Source organism: Geotrypetes seraphini, chromosome 17, assembly GCF_902459505.1.
Source record: "Geotrypetes seraphini chromosome 17, aGeoSer1.1, whole genome shotgun sequence".
Lineage (NCBI taxonomy): Eukaryota > Metazoa > Chordata > Amphibia > Gymnophiona > Dermophiidae > Geotrypetes > Geotrypetes seraphini.
Window position 1 is genome coordinate 20,462,547 of NC_047100.1, and position 19,546 is coordinate 20,482,092.

General features: G+C 42.6%; 1 protein-coding gene across 3 annotated transcripts in view; it reads left to right on the top strand.

The window, feature by feature from the left end:
• Window positions 1–19,546, top strand: part of PTPRG (protein tyrosine phosphatase receptor type G) — a 720,636-nt gene that overhangs the window by 487,277 nt on the left and 213,813 nt on the right. For all 3 annotated transcript variants that reach the window (XM_033925773.1, XM_033925774.1, XM_033925772.1), the window contains exon 7: window positions 15,149–15,306. In XM_033925773.1, the coding sequence (XP_033781664.1) occupies window positions 15,149–15,306 (158 nt within the window). The remainder of the gene's footprint in view (window positions 1–15,148; window positions 15,307–19,546) is intronic.

The following is a 19,546-nucleotide window of genomic DNA, read 5'->3' on the forward strand; positions in this document are numbered from 1 at the left end:
TTTTTTATATTTTAAAGTTGGCGTTCTCTATTTGACATAATCGTGTTAGCAAAATGATTATACTCTATATAGAGATAACCGTTCCAGGCAGTCCTCTAAAGATAACTGGACAACCTGAACGTCAACATCTGTTTCCATCAATGAGGGAGCAATTTTAGTTTTCAGATTTGGTGAGAAGATTTGAATTGCTTCCTAATTTGATGGAACTTAAAAATAATTGTGTCCTTCACACTGCTGCTGACCTTAGTAATGATGATAGAAATATGAGCATATGAAAATCAATACTTACTTAACCAGTGCTTAAAATCAAATTTACGGTGAGGTGAGGAGTTGTAGTGGTAAGAGTTCCTGCCTCGGCACCCAGAGGTTGTGGGATTGAATCCCAGCACTGCTCTTTGTGACCCTGGGCAAATCACTTAATCCTCCATTGCCCCAGGTACAAAATAAGCACCTGTAAAGGTATGTAAACAGCTTTGAATGTAACCACAAAAAGGCAGTATACAAGTCCCCGCCCCTTTTATACTGTACTACAATATGAATATTGCATTAATGATATTCTCCCCAAAAGGATTATGTGTTTATAATTTTAGGTTTAGGTTTATAAAGATTTGATTTACCATTCTATTTTGGAGAAGTTCATGGCAGTGTACAGGGTTTTTTTTTTTTCTATCAGGTGCTCTTAACTATTTTCCCGATTTGTCACTATGGGCTCACAATCTAACTATGATACCTGGGGGAATTAGGTGACTTGCCCAGGGTCACAGGGAGTGGTACTGGGATTGTACCCACAACCTGAGGAGGGTGAGCAGCAGCTCTAACCACTAGGTCCAATCACCTAGGTAGATTTACCCTGAAGCAGCCAGCTTGACCAGTGAATCAAGATTTTTTGTTGGGTTTTCATCTGAATGGAACTGATGCTTGGGCAGCGTTTGGAAGCTATATAGCTGTGAGAAGAAGCCTGGATTTACAGGACCGTACCAGATAAGGGACCTCTAGTGAGTCCCCAACCCCCGGTCCGTGACCCATTAATGGGCCACAGCTGTCTGACAGCCGGGCCACGAGAGATCCTCCATCCCTCAGCAGAACCCCGCTGACCTCCGATCTCTGTTCTGAAAAGCAGCAGTGGCGGCAGCACTGAACAGGCTGCTTCGCTGCCTTCCCTGGGGCCCTCCCTCTGCCACTGCGTCACTGATGATATCATTAGTGATGGGGCGGCAGAGGGAAGGCCCTGGAGGGGAAGGCAGCGAAGCAGCCTGTGTTGCCACTGCTGCTGCTTTTCAGAACGGAGGTATGTCGGGGCCTCGCGGTCGGAAGGTCATTGGGATTCTGCTGCACGTGGGAGATGGGAGGGAGAGATGGAAAAGTGCATAGGGGGATGGGTTAGCGGTGTCGTCGAGGTTCTGCTGTACGTTTGCTTTTTACCTCTGATGCACTCCCCGGATTTCTAGCTGGGTAGGGATGGGGGTTTTTTTCGCAGGTGGAGCAGATTGGGTTTGCAGTATTTTGGGCAATTTTTAGAGGGGGATAAAATTCTGGAGTTTGCTGAGGTTAAGGAGCAATTTCAGCTGTCTTCCCCTACTTCCAAGTTAAGCGGACTGTTTCATCCCATCTGGAAAGCCCCATTTGAGGAGCTTTTGGGGGCACCGGCAGTACAGAGGTGTATGGGAGGGAGAGATGGAAAGGTGCTGCGCAGGGAAATGGGTTGGCAGCGTCATCGGGGTTCTTCTGCATGCGTGTCACTGTCTTCCATCGTCCCCAGATGGGATCGTTTGGTTGCAGGAAAACAAGCTCAGGGCTCCCACTGATTCTGCATTATGGTAAGTTGTATAATTTCTACTATGATATTTTAACTTAATAATAATAGAAATGTAATGTATATTGTGTATAAAACTACCCCATGAACCCACCCTGAATCCTCCCCCCCCCCCCCCAAACCGGTCCCTGGAAAAATTTGCTTCTATAAAAGCGGTCCTTGGTGGCAAAAAGTATGGGGACCACTGCTCTAGTGCACCTATAACCGAGCTGTGAGTGTTTCGCCTATGCTGCAAGGTTTGGTCATTCAGGTTGGAGGTTTTTTTTAATGCCAATGACTGATTTAATGACAGCATTACAGTGGTACCTTGGAATCCGAACTTAATCCGTTCCAGAACCAGGGCTGTGGAGTCGGAGTCGGAGGAAATTTCAGGTACCTGGAGTCAGAGTCGGAGTCAGAAGTACAAAAAACTGAGGAGTCGGAGTCGGAACATTTATCTACCGACTCCATTTTTGAACTTGGCATACCAATCACGAGCGATTCTTTCAGCTATAGCACCCACTATATACACAGCACAAATGTTGCGAGCAGCTTCTGCGGCCTTAGAACCTTGATTAAAAGCAAAAAGAAGGTGGTGTCGAAAATGCTCATTTCTCTCAACTTGACATTCCATTTTAACGATCTGAAAATTAACCAGTGCTGTGGAGTCGGAGGAAATTTCGGGTACCTAGAGTCGGATTCAGAGTCAGAAGAACAAAAAACTGAGGAGTCGGAGTCGAACATTTATCTACCGATTCCACAGCCATGTCCAGAACGCCGTTCGAGTTCCAAGACAATTTTTCCCATTGAAAATAATAGAAACTGGATTAATCCGTTCTTTGATCCCACAGACTCAGCAAGATCAGCAACGGCAACTGCAAGCGGTGCTCAGCCCAAAGGTTCCCTCCCAGGCGGAAACAGGAAGCTGCGTCAGAGGGGAAGTTTTGGGCTAAGCACCGCTTGCAGTTCCCATATGTTTGGATTCCAAAGCAGCGTTCGGATTCCGGGGCAAAATTTGAAAATAAAAAATAGTTTGGATTCCAAGTTGTTTGAGTTCTGGGGCATTCAGATTCCGAGGTACCACCGTATACCACTTATGTGTATGACTTGTCACTTTATTCTGAGGCTTTTTTCTCCATCTGCTACCGTTGCAAATAGATTGTCGTTCTCTCTCTCTGTGGTTTCAATCCTTTTCACGGCGAATGACAACTGCTTTTTTGCAGCGACCCCCCATCCCACTGTACTTTCCTTCCCTTTTCCCCCTCCCCCTTTATTCTTTTATTTTCAATGTCAATGTATTTTTAACTTCCCTGTTCACGCCATTCTTGTATATGATGTTTCTTTTAAGCATATTTTTATTTTTATTATAAATCATTGTAAGCCGTTTAGGTATTCCTTGATAAATGGTATATCAAGTGACGAACAATCTTGAAAACTTGGATAAACTTCAACAGTAAAGTAGAGTTAGTATTGTTATCTGTTGAAACCCTTATTGTTTGCAATATTAGTGCATGGCCATTAATGGTAAAAAAAAAAAAAAAAAAAAAAAGAAATTGTCTATTGTCCAGCTGGAGGCAAAATAGCCTTAGTGCATTGGGGACAAATAACCCACTTAAGGGGTGCACTAGGGCCACTTTATATTATAGCTTAGTAAAAGGACCCCTAACTGACCAACACAGGGTTAACTCAGGAAATAGAACTTCCTGTTAATTTTCCTTAAAGTTAATCCAGGTTCCCCTGATGTGGCCTTGAAAATTGTATCTTTTTTTTCTTGATATTATTATTAATAAAAACCCAAAGAAAAAAATAAAGGCAAAGCGAATAGGTGAGCTGTTAATCAGTGGAAGGGTCATAGATAAAAGGCAGTGGGCAACTTGCTAAAAACACATCAGAGGCGGAATAAAAAGTTTCAAGGGGTGTTAATTGCCCCCAAGGAAAATACCATTAGCAGTGTGACAGGTTGTTGGGGTGTTGTTTTTTTTCTTTTGAACTTTGACCATAACACCACCTGACAAGCTGTTTGTTCTCTGTTCAGAGTGAATGCCAGTTGTGGAAAGAATAGAGGCTATTTTTGGATTTAGTACTTAAAATGCAGCCTGGAGGACAAACACCCACTGACATTTTGAAAGGTAGAAGCAGCTACACAGGAGACTAGTTATAGGTATTGGATGAAAAGGAACAAGAGGAAGAAACGCTTGCCTGACCTGATCATATATTTTAGATGTGTGTCTCTTTTGACTCCTATTTATTCGACTCTGATTGTTTAGGAGGCCAGTATCTGCCTTTGGAAGCATAACTGTGTGAAAAGAAGGTCACCTAGCTTGTCATTCTGAATTTTATTTTCTTAACATTGTCATTTCTATTCCATATTAAAGCAGGAATGGTAGTGAGGGAGGACTGCCGTTTTAACATGTTCATCTAGTGCAGTGTCTCTCAAACAGTGTGCCCCAAAGAGATTCCGGATGTGCCAGGAGAGATGCCAGATTTTTACTTTAGTTTAAAAAATTTCTTCCATAAGTATACACTAGAATAGATGATATGTACATCGTGTACGCAAGAATCTGTCCATGTGATGAGCATCTGTGTGCATATGGATAGAACCGCCCAGACAAGCATCATTCTTTGACGTGATTGGTCCTTGAAAATTAATGGCAAGTAATTTTAGTTTTATTTTTTATGCAATAGTTATCCTAACTTGAGCAACAAAGCAGTCAAGGCTTTGTTACCTTTTGGATCTTCTTATCTTTGCAAACTCGGATTTTCAGCTCTGACGGAAATTAAATTGAGAAAAAGAGGACGACTGTAGACGGTGGGTGATGAAAAGCGTGCTTGCTTGTTGACTATCAAGCCACATTTTGAGTTAATTTGCACTCAAAAACAAGCACATCCAACGCATTGATTAGCAGTTCTATTCTATGTACTTTAGTTTCACCGTTGTTACAATTACTCATCCATAGCTTAAAGACTTTAAATAAATAACTCTCAAATGTAATTTTTGGGTGGATTTGCAATTTTATAATTTCAATTATAATGTGCCGTGAAAAACATTTGCTCCTTTTAGTGTGTCAGAGCTAAAAAAAAGTTTGAGACACACTGATCTAGTGGTTAAAACAAAATAATTAAGGTCATCTTTTTGGGCTGAAAGTTTCATTTGTCCTCCGAGATGCTGGTTATGGTTATTTTTTATTTTCCTACATCTCACCTTTCCCAAGCACAACAAACATAGCATATAACATAATAAAAGAAAACAATGTACAATAAAAACATGAAAAAAACCCATCAAATGGAACAAGTGTTAAAATATAAAACACGATAAAAACAGTTATCACTGTATAATAACAGAACAATATACTTATGTAAAGGATACCAGTAACTATGGGCTCCTTTTACTAAGCTGCACTAATGGTTTTAGCGAGTGCTAGACGCTAACGCCAGCATTGAGCTGGCATTAAGTTCTTGGTGCGTAGCGCGAGGTTAGCACGCGTGGCAGTGCAGCGTGCACTAAAAATGCTAGCGCACCTTAGTAAAAGGAGCCCTATGTGTTAGCATAAGTATGAGTTCCCATTTCAAGCCGCTGGTATCCCTTTCGCCCATCTAAATGGCTCTTCAGACATGTGCCTTGGAACAGGTTTGAATCTGTGCATGACTAATGCTGGTTCTGGAAGCCAGTGTTGTCTTTATAATAAATTCTCATTGGGATGCTGAAAGTTAGGCAGCAGTAGATGTCCGACTGCTCCTTAACTTAATTGTTTTAATTGGTAATTGACCATGTTGTTTAAAACCAATCAAAAAGTAATTTTTTTTTTTTTTTTTTTTTTAAAGGTGCCGCTACATGGCCTTCAGGACTGGCACCTAGGTCCCTGACAGCTAGCGGCATATAGCGACGCCGAAGCCTTGAAGTGGGGGTGGTTAGGGGGTGATGCCGGACTTCGATGAACCAACGGCCGCAATTCTGACGGGACCCTAAGTGCCATAAATATAGGCCTGTGAAACAAGCCCAGGGTCTCACCAAGCCACGATTCTGGAAGCAGCCCCTTACTCTTAAATCTAAAGTCCTAAACTGTGCGACTAACTGGCGGATCTTTCCGAAACCCAGTGAAGCTCGGTCAGGTCTCCACTGTCTGGGAATTTGAGGGCCTACGTACAAAGTACGGAATTCTTTAACCTTCTGCCTATACGTGTTCTGTGTTCATCTTGTATGTTCTCCTTAGATTCCTTTGGGCAATGACTATTCATTCCTAGTTAAGGTGAAATCTGTGGGTTAAATTATTGATTTGTAATGAGATTTGTTTTGTGCTGCTGCTCTCAGTTAATGGGAAAGAAACAGGATCAGATTGAGAAGTCATGATTTTGATGCTTATACTCAAAAAGGATGTGTGATTTCTGTCCTTTCAGGGGATGTTGGCTATTCTCTTGTATTAAATTTTTAAAGCTGCACTTTTGTAATTTATCAAATTTAAGGACCCTTCTTACCACGAAGCAAGCTGAGGCATCCTGCAGTAATTTTGACCGATGCGTACGCTATCCATGGGCTATAAAATACAATTTATTCTTTGGTACAGGGGCAAGTCGAGGCAGAGAGTGGATGCATCTATGCAAATTGGTTGGTATGTTGATATTGTTATTTACTCACCAATTTGTGCAGGTTTAGCGTTTAGTCCCTACCACCTAGAACAGGGGTGTCAAATGTCAGTCTTCGAGGGCTGCAATCCAGTCGGGTTTTCAGCATTTCCCCCAATGAATATGCATGAGATATATTTGCATGCACTGCTTTCATTGTACGCTAATAGATCTCATGCATATTCATTGACCAATCAAATAGCACGGAGCTAAATTCACTTTTTTAACATAAGAACTGCCATCACCGGATCAGACCCTGGGTCCATCAAGTCCGGTGATCTGCTCACGCGGAGGCCCAGCCAGGTGCGACCTGGCGAAAACTTAGTCACCGGTATCCCTCTATTTGCCTTCCGAGGAGATGTGCATCTAACTTGCCCTTAAATCCTAGAATGGTGGGTTCCGCAGCAATCTCCACCGGGAGAGCGTTTCAGGTGTCCACCACCCGCTGTGTGAAGTAGAACTTCCTGGCATTCGTCCTGGGCTTGTCCCCCCTCAGCTTCAGTCCATGACCTCTTGTCCTAGTCACATTTGATATTGTAAATAACTTTTTGTCCTGCTCTATCTTGTCGATTCCTTTTATTATTTTAAAAGTCTCAATCATATCCCCTCGCAGTCTCCTCTTCTCAAGGGAGAATAGTCCCAGTTTTCCAAGCCGTTCTTCAGACGTCAAGTTCTCCATACCTTTTACCAGCTTTGTTGCTCGTCTCTGCACCCTCTTGAGCAGTTTTATATCCTTCTTTAGATAGGGAGACCAGTGTTGGACACAGTATTCCAAGTGTGGTCTGACCAATGCGTTATATATACAAAATCGCTATTACAACAACAATTATTATTTAAAATTCAAATATATATTTATAATTCAAATATATATTTATAATTCAAATATATATTTATAATTATTACATCATTACAATCACATTTAATATAATAACCATTCACCCCACTCTTATAAATGAAACCCTCCCATCCCATTCAATCACCCCAAAGTCCACTCTTTTACTGTTCAGTTCCTTTTGCAAATCTTTTGCAAATGTTTGCCTTTTTGTTCAACCACAGTCCTCCGATTTCACTCCTGTATCATGAATTCATTCTCAAATCTCGTCATTTTGTTATATTCTCCGGGGGGGGGGGGGGGGGGGGGGGGGGGGGGGGGGGGGTCGGGGGGGTCATCAGGAACAAATCAACCAATTCACCAGACATAGTTCTATGTTTCGCAGTCAATGCGTCTTCAGGAGCTGAAATCAGGGGAGGTCTCCCTCCTAATACTACACAATACCAACAATATCAATAACTACCTGCTCATTTTCTCAACATTCATACCAACTGCGAAACATAGAATTATGTCTGGCTAAATTGGCCCAAAAATCCGGGTTTATATTCGAGTATATCAAGTATATACAGTATGGTAAACTGCTTTGAGTGTGGATGTATAACTACAAAAAGGCAGTATACAAGTCCCAAAGTACTGTAATCTTTGCAGGCGCATTTAGGAGCAGAACACACCAGCTACATTTAAAAAAAAAAATAAAAATCTCATCTGGTCTATTACTTTGGAATTGTCACGCTTTTCTCTTCCATTTGACACTCCCCCTCCCTCTGCACCAAAGATACAGGAAAAAGACAATACCTTTTACAGCTCTGTATTCTCACTGTGTGCCTACAGATTATTCAGAAGAAAAAAAAACCGTACCTAATTGATAAGGGGGGAGACAATAATCCTGCTGAAATTCACATAGGTTGCATTAAAATAAGCTGTTCCATTGTCTAAAGATGCTTCCCTGGGTTGATCATTCATTATGTGGTTCAAAATATTTGAAACAAGAAAGAAGTAGTTGAGATTTAGATTGCGTCATATAGTGTGTATTTAATATAACTGTCATGCATTATTCAATGTTTTAATTTGAATTATATGGAATTGAGCTTTCACATTCCTATCTCGTCCCTTACATTGATGAGCAATTAATTATTAAGGTACAGTACAACCAGCATATGGCTCAAGGTTCCTTGACAGACAATAGTTTAGCTTTGTTGTAGTTAGGCTAAGAATATTTTATCATATCAACTAAAATGTGTATATAATTTTCTGAATTATACTAACCTCTCACAACATGCACAAACAAGGTGGGAAGTAAGGGGGGGATGGGTCAGTTTTCGGCCAGAGCAGTCAGCATTTCTTAAAAACATTCACTACTGCTGAAAAGAGCATGAATATTCAGTGCTGGTATCTACTGTGTTTCCCCGAAAATAAGACCTAGTCCCGGGATTGGCTGGCAGCAGCACTTCCCCTGTTCCCGAGTGCAAGCCCTGAGGGGGTGCTCTCGGCCTTGGCGTCCAGTTCCCCCCCCCCCCCCCCCCCCCCCGACATCCGGATTTTCCCCCCGCACCATTTACGGTGGAGAAGCAGCCTGCAGCGGGATCGCGATGTTGGATGTATAATCCACGAGCAGCTGGTTATACAGAAGCTTTCAGCCAAGTGGGTGCCCAAATGTTTGAATGGTGATGAGAAACAACGTTGAGTTGACACTTTCAAGTTGATTTTGCAGCATTTTCTGCAAGCTGGTGCCAACCTTTTGGAATGAATAGTTACTGTTGATGAAACATTGTTACACTGCTGTGATGCTGAGACAAGACAAAACAATCCATGCAATCAATAGCAGCACTCAGGTTTTCCAAGGCCAAGAAAAGTAAAGACCCAAAAGTCCTCACCTGGAGTACTGCGTCCAGCACTGGTCGCCGTACATGAAGAAGGACATGGTACTACTTGAAAGGGTCCAGAGAAGAGCGACTAAAATGGTTAAGGGGCTGGATGAGTTGCTGTACAGTGAAAGATTAGAGAAAGTGGGCCTTTTCTCCCTCAAACAGAGGAGAATGAGAGGGGACATGATTAAAACATTCAAGATACTGAAGGGAATAGACTTTGTAGATAAGGACAGATTGTTCACCCTCTCCAAGGTAGGGAGAACGAGAGGGCATGCTCTAAAATTGAAAGGGGATAGATTCCGTATGAACGTAAGGAAGTTCTTCACCCAGAGAGTGGTTTAATACTGGAACGCTGTTCTGGAGTCTGTCATAGGGGAAAACACCCTTCAGGGATTCAAGACAAAGTTAGACAAGTTCATAATGAACAAAGACTTAAGCTGGTAGGACTAGTCTCAGTTAGGGTGCTGGTCTTTGATCAGAGGGCCACCGCATGAGCGGATTGCTGGGCATGATGGACCACTGGTCTGACCCAGCAGCAGCAAATCAGCAGGAAAGGTCAGGGCCACACTGTTATTGGATCAGGAAGATGTAATGACTGATTGTCTTCCAAGGGGGCAAACAGTTATTGCAGAATACTACTGTAACTTGCTGTGCCAATTAAGAGGCATTGAAAGAATAAAGGAGAGGGAAGCTGCGGAAAGGTGTTCTCTTTTTGCATGACAATGCACCTGCTCACAAGTCTGGCGAAACGATTGATGTTTTGACGCAGTTGGAGTTTCAGTGCATAGACCATCCACCCTACTCATGAGATCTTGCTCCATCTGACTATATTTCTGTTTCCAAACCTTAAAAAGAGTTTGAAAGGGCAACAATTTTCGAACGATTCGGAGGTGATTGCAGCGGTGGAGCATTATAACAGTGCATCTAACATTTAGGAATGCCCTTGCCACACCCCCTTTTGAAATTTGCGCACTAGAATTTACACGTATTCCTTTGTAAACTGTGCTTGGAAAGTTGTGTGTTTAACTTCTAATTAGTGCCAATTAGCATTAATTATTAGGTTTTAAATGACAATTAGCAGCACCGATTAGCTTCTTACACAAATTAAGTTGTGCATGCAGCTCGGGCTGTATTGTCTGGCATCTGGCTCTTTGAGCTTTAATAATGGGATATGCAAGGAAGCCTTAATGTGCATATTTAAGGAATCGGAAAAGTCATTAATTTATTAGCATGCATGTAAGTTAAGGGATATCATAATTAGTTGAGGCTTTTGCATGTAACATGGTCTCTTCCACTTACTATTTGACAGCTTAAAGCTCAATACCTGGTCTGCATTCTAAAGAGGCTTTCCTGTCAGTAAGCATGAACAGAATACAGTAGACACAGAGGTTCTTCCATCTCTAAAAAAGTGTCATACCGCAAGTTACTATCAATTACTGTAGCATGATTGTAAGGATTGATGCCGTCATTGATCACCTGTTGGTCTTAAGGCTGCCATATCCTTATTTCATTATAGTCTGCTAAGATAATAGGCAAATTGAGCTCTGGGTTGAAAATAGACCATTCTTTGCGATTTGCTAAGATCTAAAACTTAAATGTGAGAGCTGGCATCCTGCCACCTACCCCAGTTGGAACAGCCATGATATAGTAGTCACTTCCAAAGCAAGAGGATTAAACCTTAAAGAAACAAGTTGAAAAATACATGCTCAACCCATTGAACAAAGGCATGTTTTGCTGAGTGAGTGGTGGTGAGGGCTATGGTTGAGTGAATGCGTGTTTACATATGACTTTAAGTTGTGTGTCATTGACTCAGGAGAGATAGTGCATGGGTGGCTGCGGGTGGATCACATTGAAAAAACAATGTTCATTAATAGAAATAAAGACTTGGCATCGAGTACATCGTCTCTGCAGTATTTTTCTTTGATTTTTTTGCTTGACGTCTACTACAGTTCAGTTGGATTTCTTTTGTTGTGCCTGAATGACTGAGGGTGCATGAATTAACAGGATGCTTTGGTAGTGATGGGGAAAGCATGCAAGAGGGTGCTTGGGTATGTCTGTAGAAGGAGAGAGAAGTAAATTGTCTCTCCTCCTTTTCTTTTCTTTTCATTCCGTATCCTTCTATTCCCCTTGCTTACCCTTTTTCTTTCTCCTTCTCTTCTCCTCTCCCTACTTCCATTTCTTGTTTCCTCCCTATTTCACTCGCTCTTGTCTCTTCTCACTGTCCTTACTCCTTTGCTTATTTTTCTGCTCTATGCACCACTGATCAGCTTTGGTGCTCTCCTGAGGTCACAGAAGTTAGATCCTCCATCAACGTAGTTCTTCTTTGCTGTCAGCCTAATTTCTGTGCCAGCCAAGTTGTGTGGGAGAGACGAACATATGAATTGACCCTTGTCAAGTGTCTTTAATGTGAAAAATGCATAAATATTTTTTAAAAAGCTGTCCATTGTAGTTTTGGGGTAAAATGAAGGATGAAAGCATGTATCTGCTTTTAAGAAAATGATTTACATTGCACATATGAAAAATTATTACATAAGCTGGTAAGTGACATTTTAATATGCATCTTTGTGTCTTTTTACTGATGTGGACACTTGTGGCATTTTACAGTGTGTTCTTTAGCATAGGCCCCATTTCAAGGAATGTTAAACATGTGCCATTGTGAACCTAGAAATCAGCAATTATGGTTCATCCATCTTCTCTGTCCTTCACTTCCTCTTTGTTTCAGCTAGGTTTTCACACGTTGACCATTTTATTATGTCATCACCCCAGAGAGCTCTCTGCTTTCCTATATCTCTCTTGTCCTCTTTTTTGCCCTCCAGTACAAAATTGACTAATTTGCTAGCAGAACTGCTGACTTCAAAATACATTTAGGAAGTCATTTTTAAAAGGGTTAGGTGGTTTGTAGGGCCATACACATGTAAGGAACAATTTTAGAAAAGCTCGGTGAAGAAGTATTTCCTGGTGTCGCCATGAAATCCCCCCCCCCCCCGTGAGTTTCAGCGGATGCCCTCTTGTCACTGTGGGACCCTTTAGAAAAAAAGATTTCTTTCTCCACTTCAATTCGTTTCATGACGTATTTGAATGTTTCTATCATGTCCCCCCTTTCTCTGCGCTTCTCGAGAGAATATAAGCACAGCCTGGACAGATGTTCTTCATATGGGATGTCTTTAAGTCCTGATACCATCCTAGTGGCCATTCTCTGGATCGACTCCATCCTCTTCACATCCTTCCGATAATGTGGCCTCCAAAACTGGACATAGTACTCCAGTTGGGATCTTACTATGGCCCTGTATAGCGGCAGTATGACTTCAGCTTTCGGCTGATAAAGCTCCTTCTGATGCACCCCAGCATTTGTCTGGCCTTTACTGAAGCTTTCTCCACCTGAGTAGCAGCCTTCATATCTTCCCTGATGAGGACTCCCAGGTCCCTTTCTGCAGTAGTTCTTCTTAAGTTTTCCCTGTTCAAGGTGTAAGCTATGCATGGATTTCCGTTCCCAAGGTGCATTACTTTACATTTTTTGGCATTAAAGTTTAGTTGCCAAGTACTGGACCATTGTTCCAATAACAGCAGGTCTTGTTCCATAGTGCTCGGCTTGGTTGCGCTGTCCACAGTGTTGCATAGTTTAGCGTCGTTGGCAAATAATATAATTTTGCCTCAAAGTCCCTGAGTCAGATCCTTTACAGAGATATTGAATAGCATCGGGCCCAAGACCGAGTCCTGCGGTACTCCACTGATCACTCTTGACGTTTTTGAGGGAATACCGTTTACCATCACCCTCTGAAGTCTGCCGCTTAGCCAGTCTTGCACCCATGCTTTCAGGTCCCATGGGCCCATGTGCCTCAGGCCGCGCCCCCAGGTGGGACCTAAGGCTCCAGGGCCTATTCTGATTGGCCCACGCGCCTTAGGCCCCACCAGTAGGCGGAGCTTTAGGACGGATGGGCCAATCCGGCCTCATTCCTTCGTTGGCTGCCTGCCGGACAGGCGGGTTTGGCTCCCGTCTGTCCGGCCAACTACCAAAGGTACGGGGAAGGGGGGGTGGGGGGTCGTGGGGGTCGCCAGGGGGGTCGCGGGTCGGCTGGGGGGGCGGTCGGAGGTTCTTGGGGGGGGGGCGGTCGTTGGGGGGAGGGGTGTTTGCGTCGAGGGCAGGAGGGCCTGGGATCTCTCTTGCCCGTAATGTAGTGCGGGGTGGGGTTAGGGGGTCGCCGTGGCCAGGAGGGTTTGGGCTCCCTTCTGGCCTGATATTGTCGGGAAGTCGGCGGTCCTTCGGGGTGGGGGTGCGAGTGGTCCTGCCGGGGGGGGATGTATCGGACGTCGGGGAGTCGGCCGGGCAAGAGGGCTTGGGCTCCCTCTTGCTCCGATCGTGGATGCGGGTGGGAGCGCATGCGAGCGGTCGTTCGGGGTGGGGGTGCGAGCGGTCCTGCTGGGGGGGGTGAATCGGGCGTTGGGCGGGGTGGGAACTATGTTTAAAAACTTTTGTATACCACGCTCACGCATATAACGCGCGAGGGGTATGTGCGGTAGGTAAAAACGCATATAACGCGCGCGTTATATGCGTGAAAATACGGTAACTACTTGCTTATACCTAAGATTTTGAAGGGTGAATGAAGGGACATTGTATTTATTTCACTGATCTTGTAAACCATGGTCCATGCTACATTTTCTTTCCCTCTTCACTTGGACCTTTTTTTTTTGGGGTGGGGGGGGACATTTGTAAAATGACTGTTTCTTCTTAATCTGTTGCTCAGCGGACATGTACTCCTGCAAGTTCTTGTGCTTGTTTATAAAGGGCTCCATTTCCATTTGTTGATCTAGACCAGGGGTAGGCAATTCTGGTCCTCGAGAGCCACAGGCAGGTCAGGTTTTCAGGATATCCACAATAAATATGCACAAGATAGATTTTTATCTCATACATATTCATTGTGGATATCCTGAAAACCTGACTTGCTTGTGGCTCTTGAAGACCGGAATTGCCTACCTCTAATCTAGACCTAGACATTCTGAGCTAGATTCTATAAACTGTGCCTAAGCATGCCTATTTTATAGGTGCCACTCGGTGTTGTAAATCAACACTATGTGCAGCTTATAGAATCATGCCTAGTGGCGTCTAGGCATGCTTAGGCATTGCTAGGCATCCTAGAGGTAGGTGCCTGGTTTTACCAGGCCTAATTGACCAGCACCTAACTCAAATGTGTAGCAATGCCTAAGTCAGCTATGCCTATTCTCTGCCCACTAACCGTGCCCACTTTTCAGGTAGGCATTGGAGGGCGCCTTCACTTAGACATTGATAGTCATCCTAAGAATTTGGTGCCAATTAATTTTTTTTATTTTGATTGGCTAAAAACCAGTGCGGTCAATTACCATGCCGATTAAGCTCTGCCCTAGTCCCAGCGGAATCCAGAGGCATGGCCCCTCACCAACTTCCAACTCTACCCCTACCTCCTCCCAGCATTGTACTTTAAATCTTCAGGGCAGTCACTGTGCAGTGTCAACAAGCAGGTCTGCCCCCGGAAGTAGAATGAAGGGTTGGGGGGCAGGCCTGCTCATTGATGCTGTGTGGCAATTGCCCTGAAGATTTAAATGGGAGGGGAGATGAGCACCAACCAGCAGCCGCCAATTTTGGGGGAGGCCATGGCCCCCAAAATTCCAACGCCTATGCAAGGATTTACACCCACTGAAACCTGGTATAAATCCTGGGAGTGTCCGTTGGATATGGGTTCCCCAAATCCTATAATACTGTGCACATCTTTAATGAACACCCGTGACCTGCCCATGCCCCTCCCATGGCCACAGCATTGGCCATTCATGCCAATCTAGGCACCTAACTTTAGGCATCTTTATAGAATTAGATCCAAAATGTCATTTTTTTTCTTCTCGTTTCTTTTGATATGTCATCGACACTTCCTATGTCACTGCAAACAGCCTATCCCTATCAGGCACATAAAATGCTGATGAATGGGTTCAGAAACTTTTTATGGTTGAGATAAAAAGAAACACAAAACCATCAGTTTAAAAGGGGTTTTTTTTTGTTTCTTCTTACAGAGAAAGAAACCTTCTTAGATCCCTTTGTGTTGAGGGATCTGCTGCCAGCATCACTGGGAAGTTACTACCGCTATACAGGCTCACTGACAACCCCTCCGTGTAGTGAGATTGTGGAGTGGATCGTTTTTAGCCGGCCTGTTCCAATCTCTTATCATCAGGTGAGTTCATATTGACAGCCAAAGACCAAAATATCATTTAACTTCATACATATGTGGTGAAGGGAAAGGGATTGAGACTTGTACACCACCTTTTTTGTAGTTTCACAACCACACTCAAAGTGGTTTACACACAAATACTTCAAGCATTTTCACTATCTGTCCCGGTGGGATCATAGTCTATCTAATGTACCTGGGGCAGTGGAGGATTAAGTGACTTGCCCAGGATCATAGGAAGCAGTGCAGTGTTTGAACTCACAACCTCGGGGTGCTGAGACTGTAGCTCTAACCACTGCGCCACTCTCTCCTCCTGGTGAACTGCAATAATACTGATCTTTTTGTTTTGTAAGATGTCTTAGGTCCCACTTATTATGGACTTGTAGAGCTGCAAATGATCTATTTTTTGTAATCTTTCCCCCCCCCCCCCCCCCCCCCCTTTAGGTCTGTCTTTGCGTTAAGTACGGATGGAAATTGATAAATAAAGTATAAATATTCAAAATATAATTTCCGCCTCCTGAACCCCTCCGCACCTTATCTTTAAAACCCTGGTTGTCTAGTGGTGAAGCAGGGCAGGAACTCCTGGCACCCATTTTTGATCACAGCTGTGCATGGGGCAGGAGAGGAGTAAGATTGCTCCTGCCCCGCTTCACCGCTAGACCATAAGGACTTTAAAGGTAAGATGTGGAGGGGTCTGGACGACGGAGTGGTTCAGAGTCGGCTGAGACAGGATGTGGGGCTTAAGGCAGGCCCGCGGGAAGCCTGCAATGAGGGGGAGGGCGCAGATCGGAGGACTCGAATATAAACTGAGACCCCTATTTTGAGGCCTGTTTTCAGCCCCAAAATCTCGGTTTATATGCGATATTTGTATTTTTGTACTTTCCACACTACTAGTCCCTCTCAAGCCACAGTTTGTGAAAAAGGTGTGAGCTAAACCCCCCAAAAAAGAATAAATTTTATGGACCACTACAGAGAGTGGTATGGTTAGAAATGTACTTGTTGACATGATAGGATAAGCTACCCGTATAATACTGTAGTGTTTTCTTTGGTCACTACACCATCTTCCTCTTTACAGGTTTCTAAAAAAATTAGAAAGGCTTGTTTTTGCCTCCTTCAAATATCCCTTTGAGGGGGGTGTTCATAGGGGGTCTTGTCATTACCATTTTTTTTTTTTTCAAAGCTATAGAGTAGACACAAATTGATGTGAGGAAGTGGTACATTAGAAGGGGAATTCTGTAACTGGGCACCTGCATTCATGATAGTACGATCACCTAAGGTGCTTTAGACGTTAGCTTCAACACATGTAAATTATTTATTTATTTATTTCAAGTTTAAGTTTGGTTTTTTTTTTTCAAGTTTTATTTAAAATTTGATATGAACACTTATCGGTTATCTAAGCGATAGACAATATTTTTTTTTTTATTAAAAGGGAGAAATTAACAAACGGGAACAAATACAATCAGACATACACTAGACTTACTTCATAATCAGGAAAGTAAAGGGAAAGAACTACAGTAGAGTATAGTATATATCATTGGTCTCAAACCCTTTGCAGGGCCACATTTTGGATTTGTAGGTACTTGGAGGGCCTCACAAAAAATAGTTAATGTCTTATTAAAGAAATAACAATTTTGCATGAGGTAAAACTCTTTATAGTTTATAAATCTTTCCTTTTGGCTAAGTCTTACTAATAATATTGTAACTTATAGCTAAAGAGACATATGATCAAGAACCTGTTTTATTTTACTTTTGTGATTATGATAAACATACCGAGGGCCTCAAAATAGGACCTGGCGGGCCACGAGTTTGAGACCACTGGTATAGAAGAACATGTAGGGGAAGGAGAAATAGGGAGGGGTATTGATTGAAACCAGAACTCTAAGACTAGAATAAGATAGCCCTAGATTTAAAGAGAAGAGTTTCTTACAGTATTCATGTCTAATTTCTTATTTCATTTTCTATCCCATTCTCCTTAAAGAGCTCAGAATGGGTTACAGGTTACAGTTAGGTTACAGTTTGCCATATCTACAGTACAAGTTTTCGAGACAAGATTTTATCCTAAGTGGACACATACAGTAAAATCTTGGATTGCAAGTAACTTGGTTTGAGAAACAAACATTGTTTTGCAGTGCAAGTACATACAGTATACACACATCACATCATCACAATTGAGCCGATGGTTCTTCTCTTTCTGACGCTGCAGGAGTGTAGTAACTGTTCTAAATCAGTGAGGTCTTGCAATACAAGTATTTTGTATTCAAGTTTTTTTTTTGGGGGGGGGGGGGGGTTTAAATTATATTTTTATTGAAAATGGCAAATGGTCCAGACAAGGAAACACAGGCAAGAAAAGAACAATACAACAAAACTACAGGGAACAATGAAGTGTTCAATAGAGCCAAACACCCCCAAGTAGCGAGTCCATCCAGGGGAAGAGCAGAGTCCAGCAAAATACAAACAGCGAGCCAATCCAGGTCCCTGTGGAATGAATCGTCCGAGTTTCCATTATTTCTAATGGAGAAATTTGCTTTGATATACAAGTGTTTTGGATTACAAGCATGGTTTCGGAACGAATTATGCTCGCAAACCAAGGTTTTACTGTACTTGGGATCTAATACCAATATACAGTTTTAAATTTGCCTTAGTTACAGTGCAAGATTTTTCAAGACAAGTTTTTATCCTAACGCGACACATACCGAGGATCTATCGGTAATCTATCGGTCATGAGTGGGGGAGTTAGGGGAAGAGGTATGGGTTTTTTTTTGCTTTCCTGAAGCTGAGGAGTCCTTCAAGGGATCTAATCTCATAGAGATAATAAGAACAGAAGCCGGAAGAAACTGAAAACTCTACTCTTTGACAATTCATTTCTACAAGATCTCCCTCGCACATGTTCTCTTACTTAGTATGACTAGGTTCTTCTCTCTCTCCGCCCTCTTCCTTTCCTTCCCCCTCCCTCCCCTCTTGACCTAGCTACCCTTCTTCTCTTACAAGTCGCCTAGAGCCTGTTTAGGTTTGTGCTACGCATTAATCTGTGGGGGGCAGTCGATTGGAGTGGCTTGGTATGATACGCTACTTAAACTCCACCTACATGCATGAGCAAACGTGGCATGGAATTTCCTTATTCTGCAGAAGTCATTTATTTGCGCAAGTGTCCAGACTCCTGTTATTTACACACCTAAAACCAGGCCGCTCCATATAGAATTTACCCCCATCAATAAGCTCTACTGATTTTAACTGCGTCACAGTCATCCATTTATTTAAAAAAATAGCATTTAAAATCCTGTTACACAAACTGAAGGCAACTTTATCCTTGTGCAGCCATTGTTTTCATACATTTTATTTTGCTTTCACATGACTGCTTCCTTCTGTTCTATATTAATGTTTGGGGGGAAAAAAAAAAAGGCACCTAATAGTTTACATCCATCAGTTTACTTTTCTAAGTCTTAACAATACTAACTTGAAATGGCGCTTGCCCAACTGCAGCCCGCATCACGACTTGGCCATCCGCTAGAAGGAAATGAAAGAAAATAAAATCTGTCGTCTTTCAGCATTCCAGAATTAATTATTTGCTTTTTAATTTTTTAAAAGTATTTAAGACTTCTGGGACGTGCCAACTTGGCAGTGCTGGAGAACTCTTGTCCTTTGTGGAGAAAGCGAGAACAGCATGGGCGGTAGAAGCAGAATGCCTGCCATTCTGCCTTAGTAATATGCTTCTGTGGTTTACTGCAGGTACCATCTTTAGGACATGAAGAAAGTTCAGCTTTCATGTACCTTCAGTCCTTATGTGCTGCTAAAATGAAAGAAAACGTGCCAAAGATATGTTTTTCTTTTTTGTGTGTGTGATTTGGATATTCGTGCGCCAGGAACTGGATGGAAGCCACTATCTCATTATTTTTTTTCTGTTGGAAAAATGAAGTTAGTTTGCAGAAGAATGGAGATGTGCAAAAAAATGTATTGCATTCGTACTGCAAAAACGGAAATAGTCTTTTCAAAACTAGAACATTCACGTCCTTCCAGTATGAACTGAGGGGTCGATATTGCACAAGCATTTATGCAGTCAACTGATTTTCCAATTAAACGGTGTACGAGAATTATAACCCAATTTCTTCGGCCCAAATTCTCTCAACTAGTACCTGCTGGAGTGATATATAAAAAGTACTTTTAGAAAAGTGACTCTCTTCTTTACCTATTTTTGTTTTGCTAAAAAGGGAAAATTGCCTATCGAGTCAACTGGGTGCAGCAGTTCTTC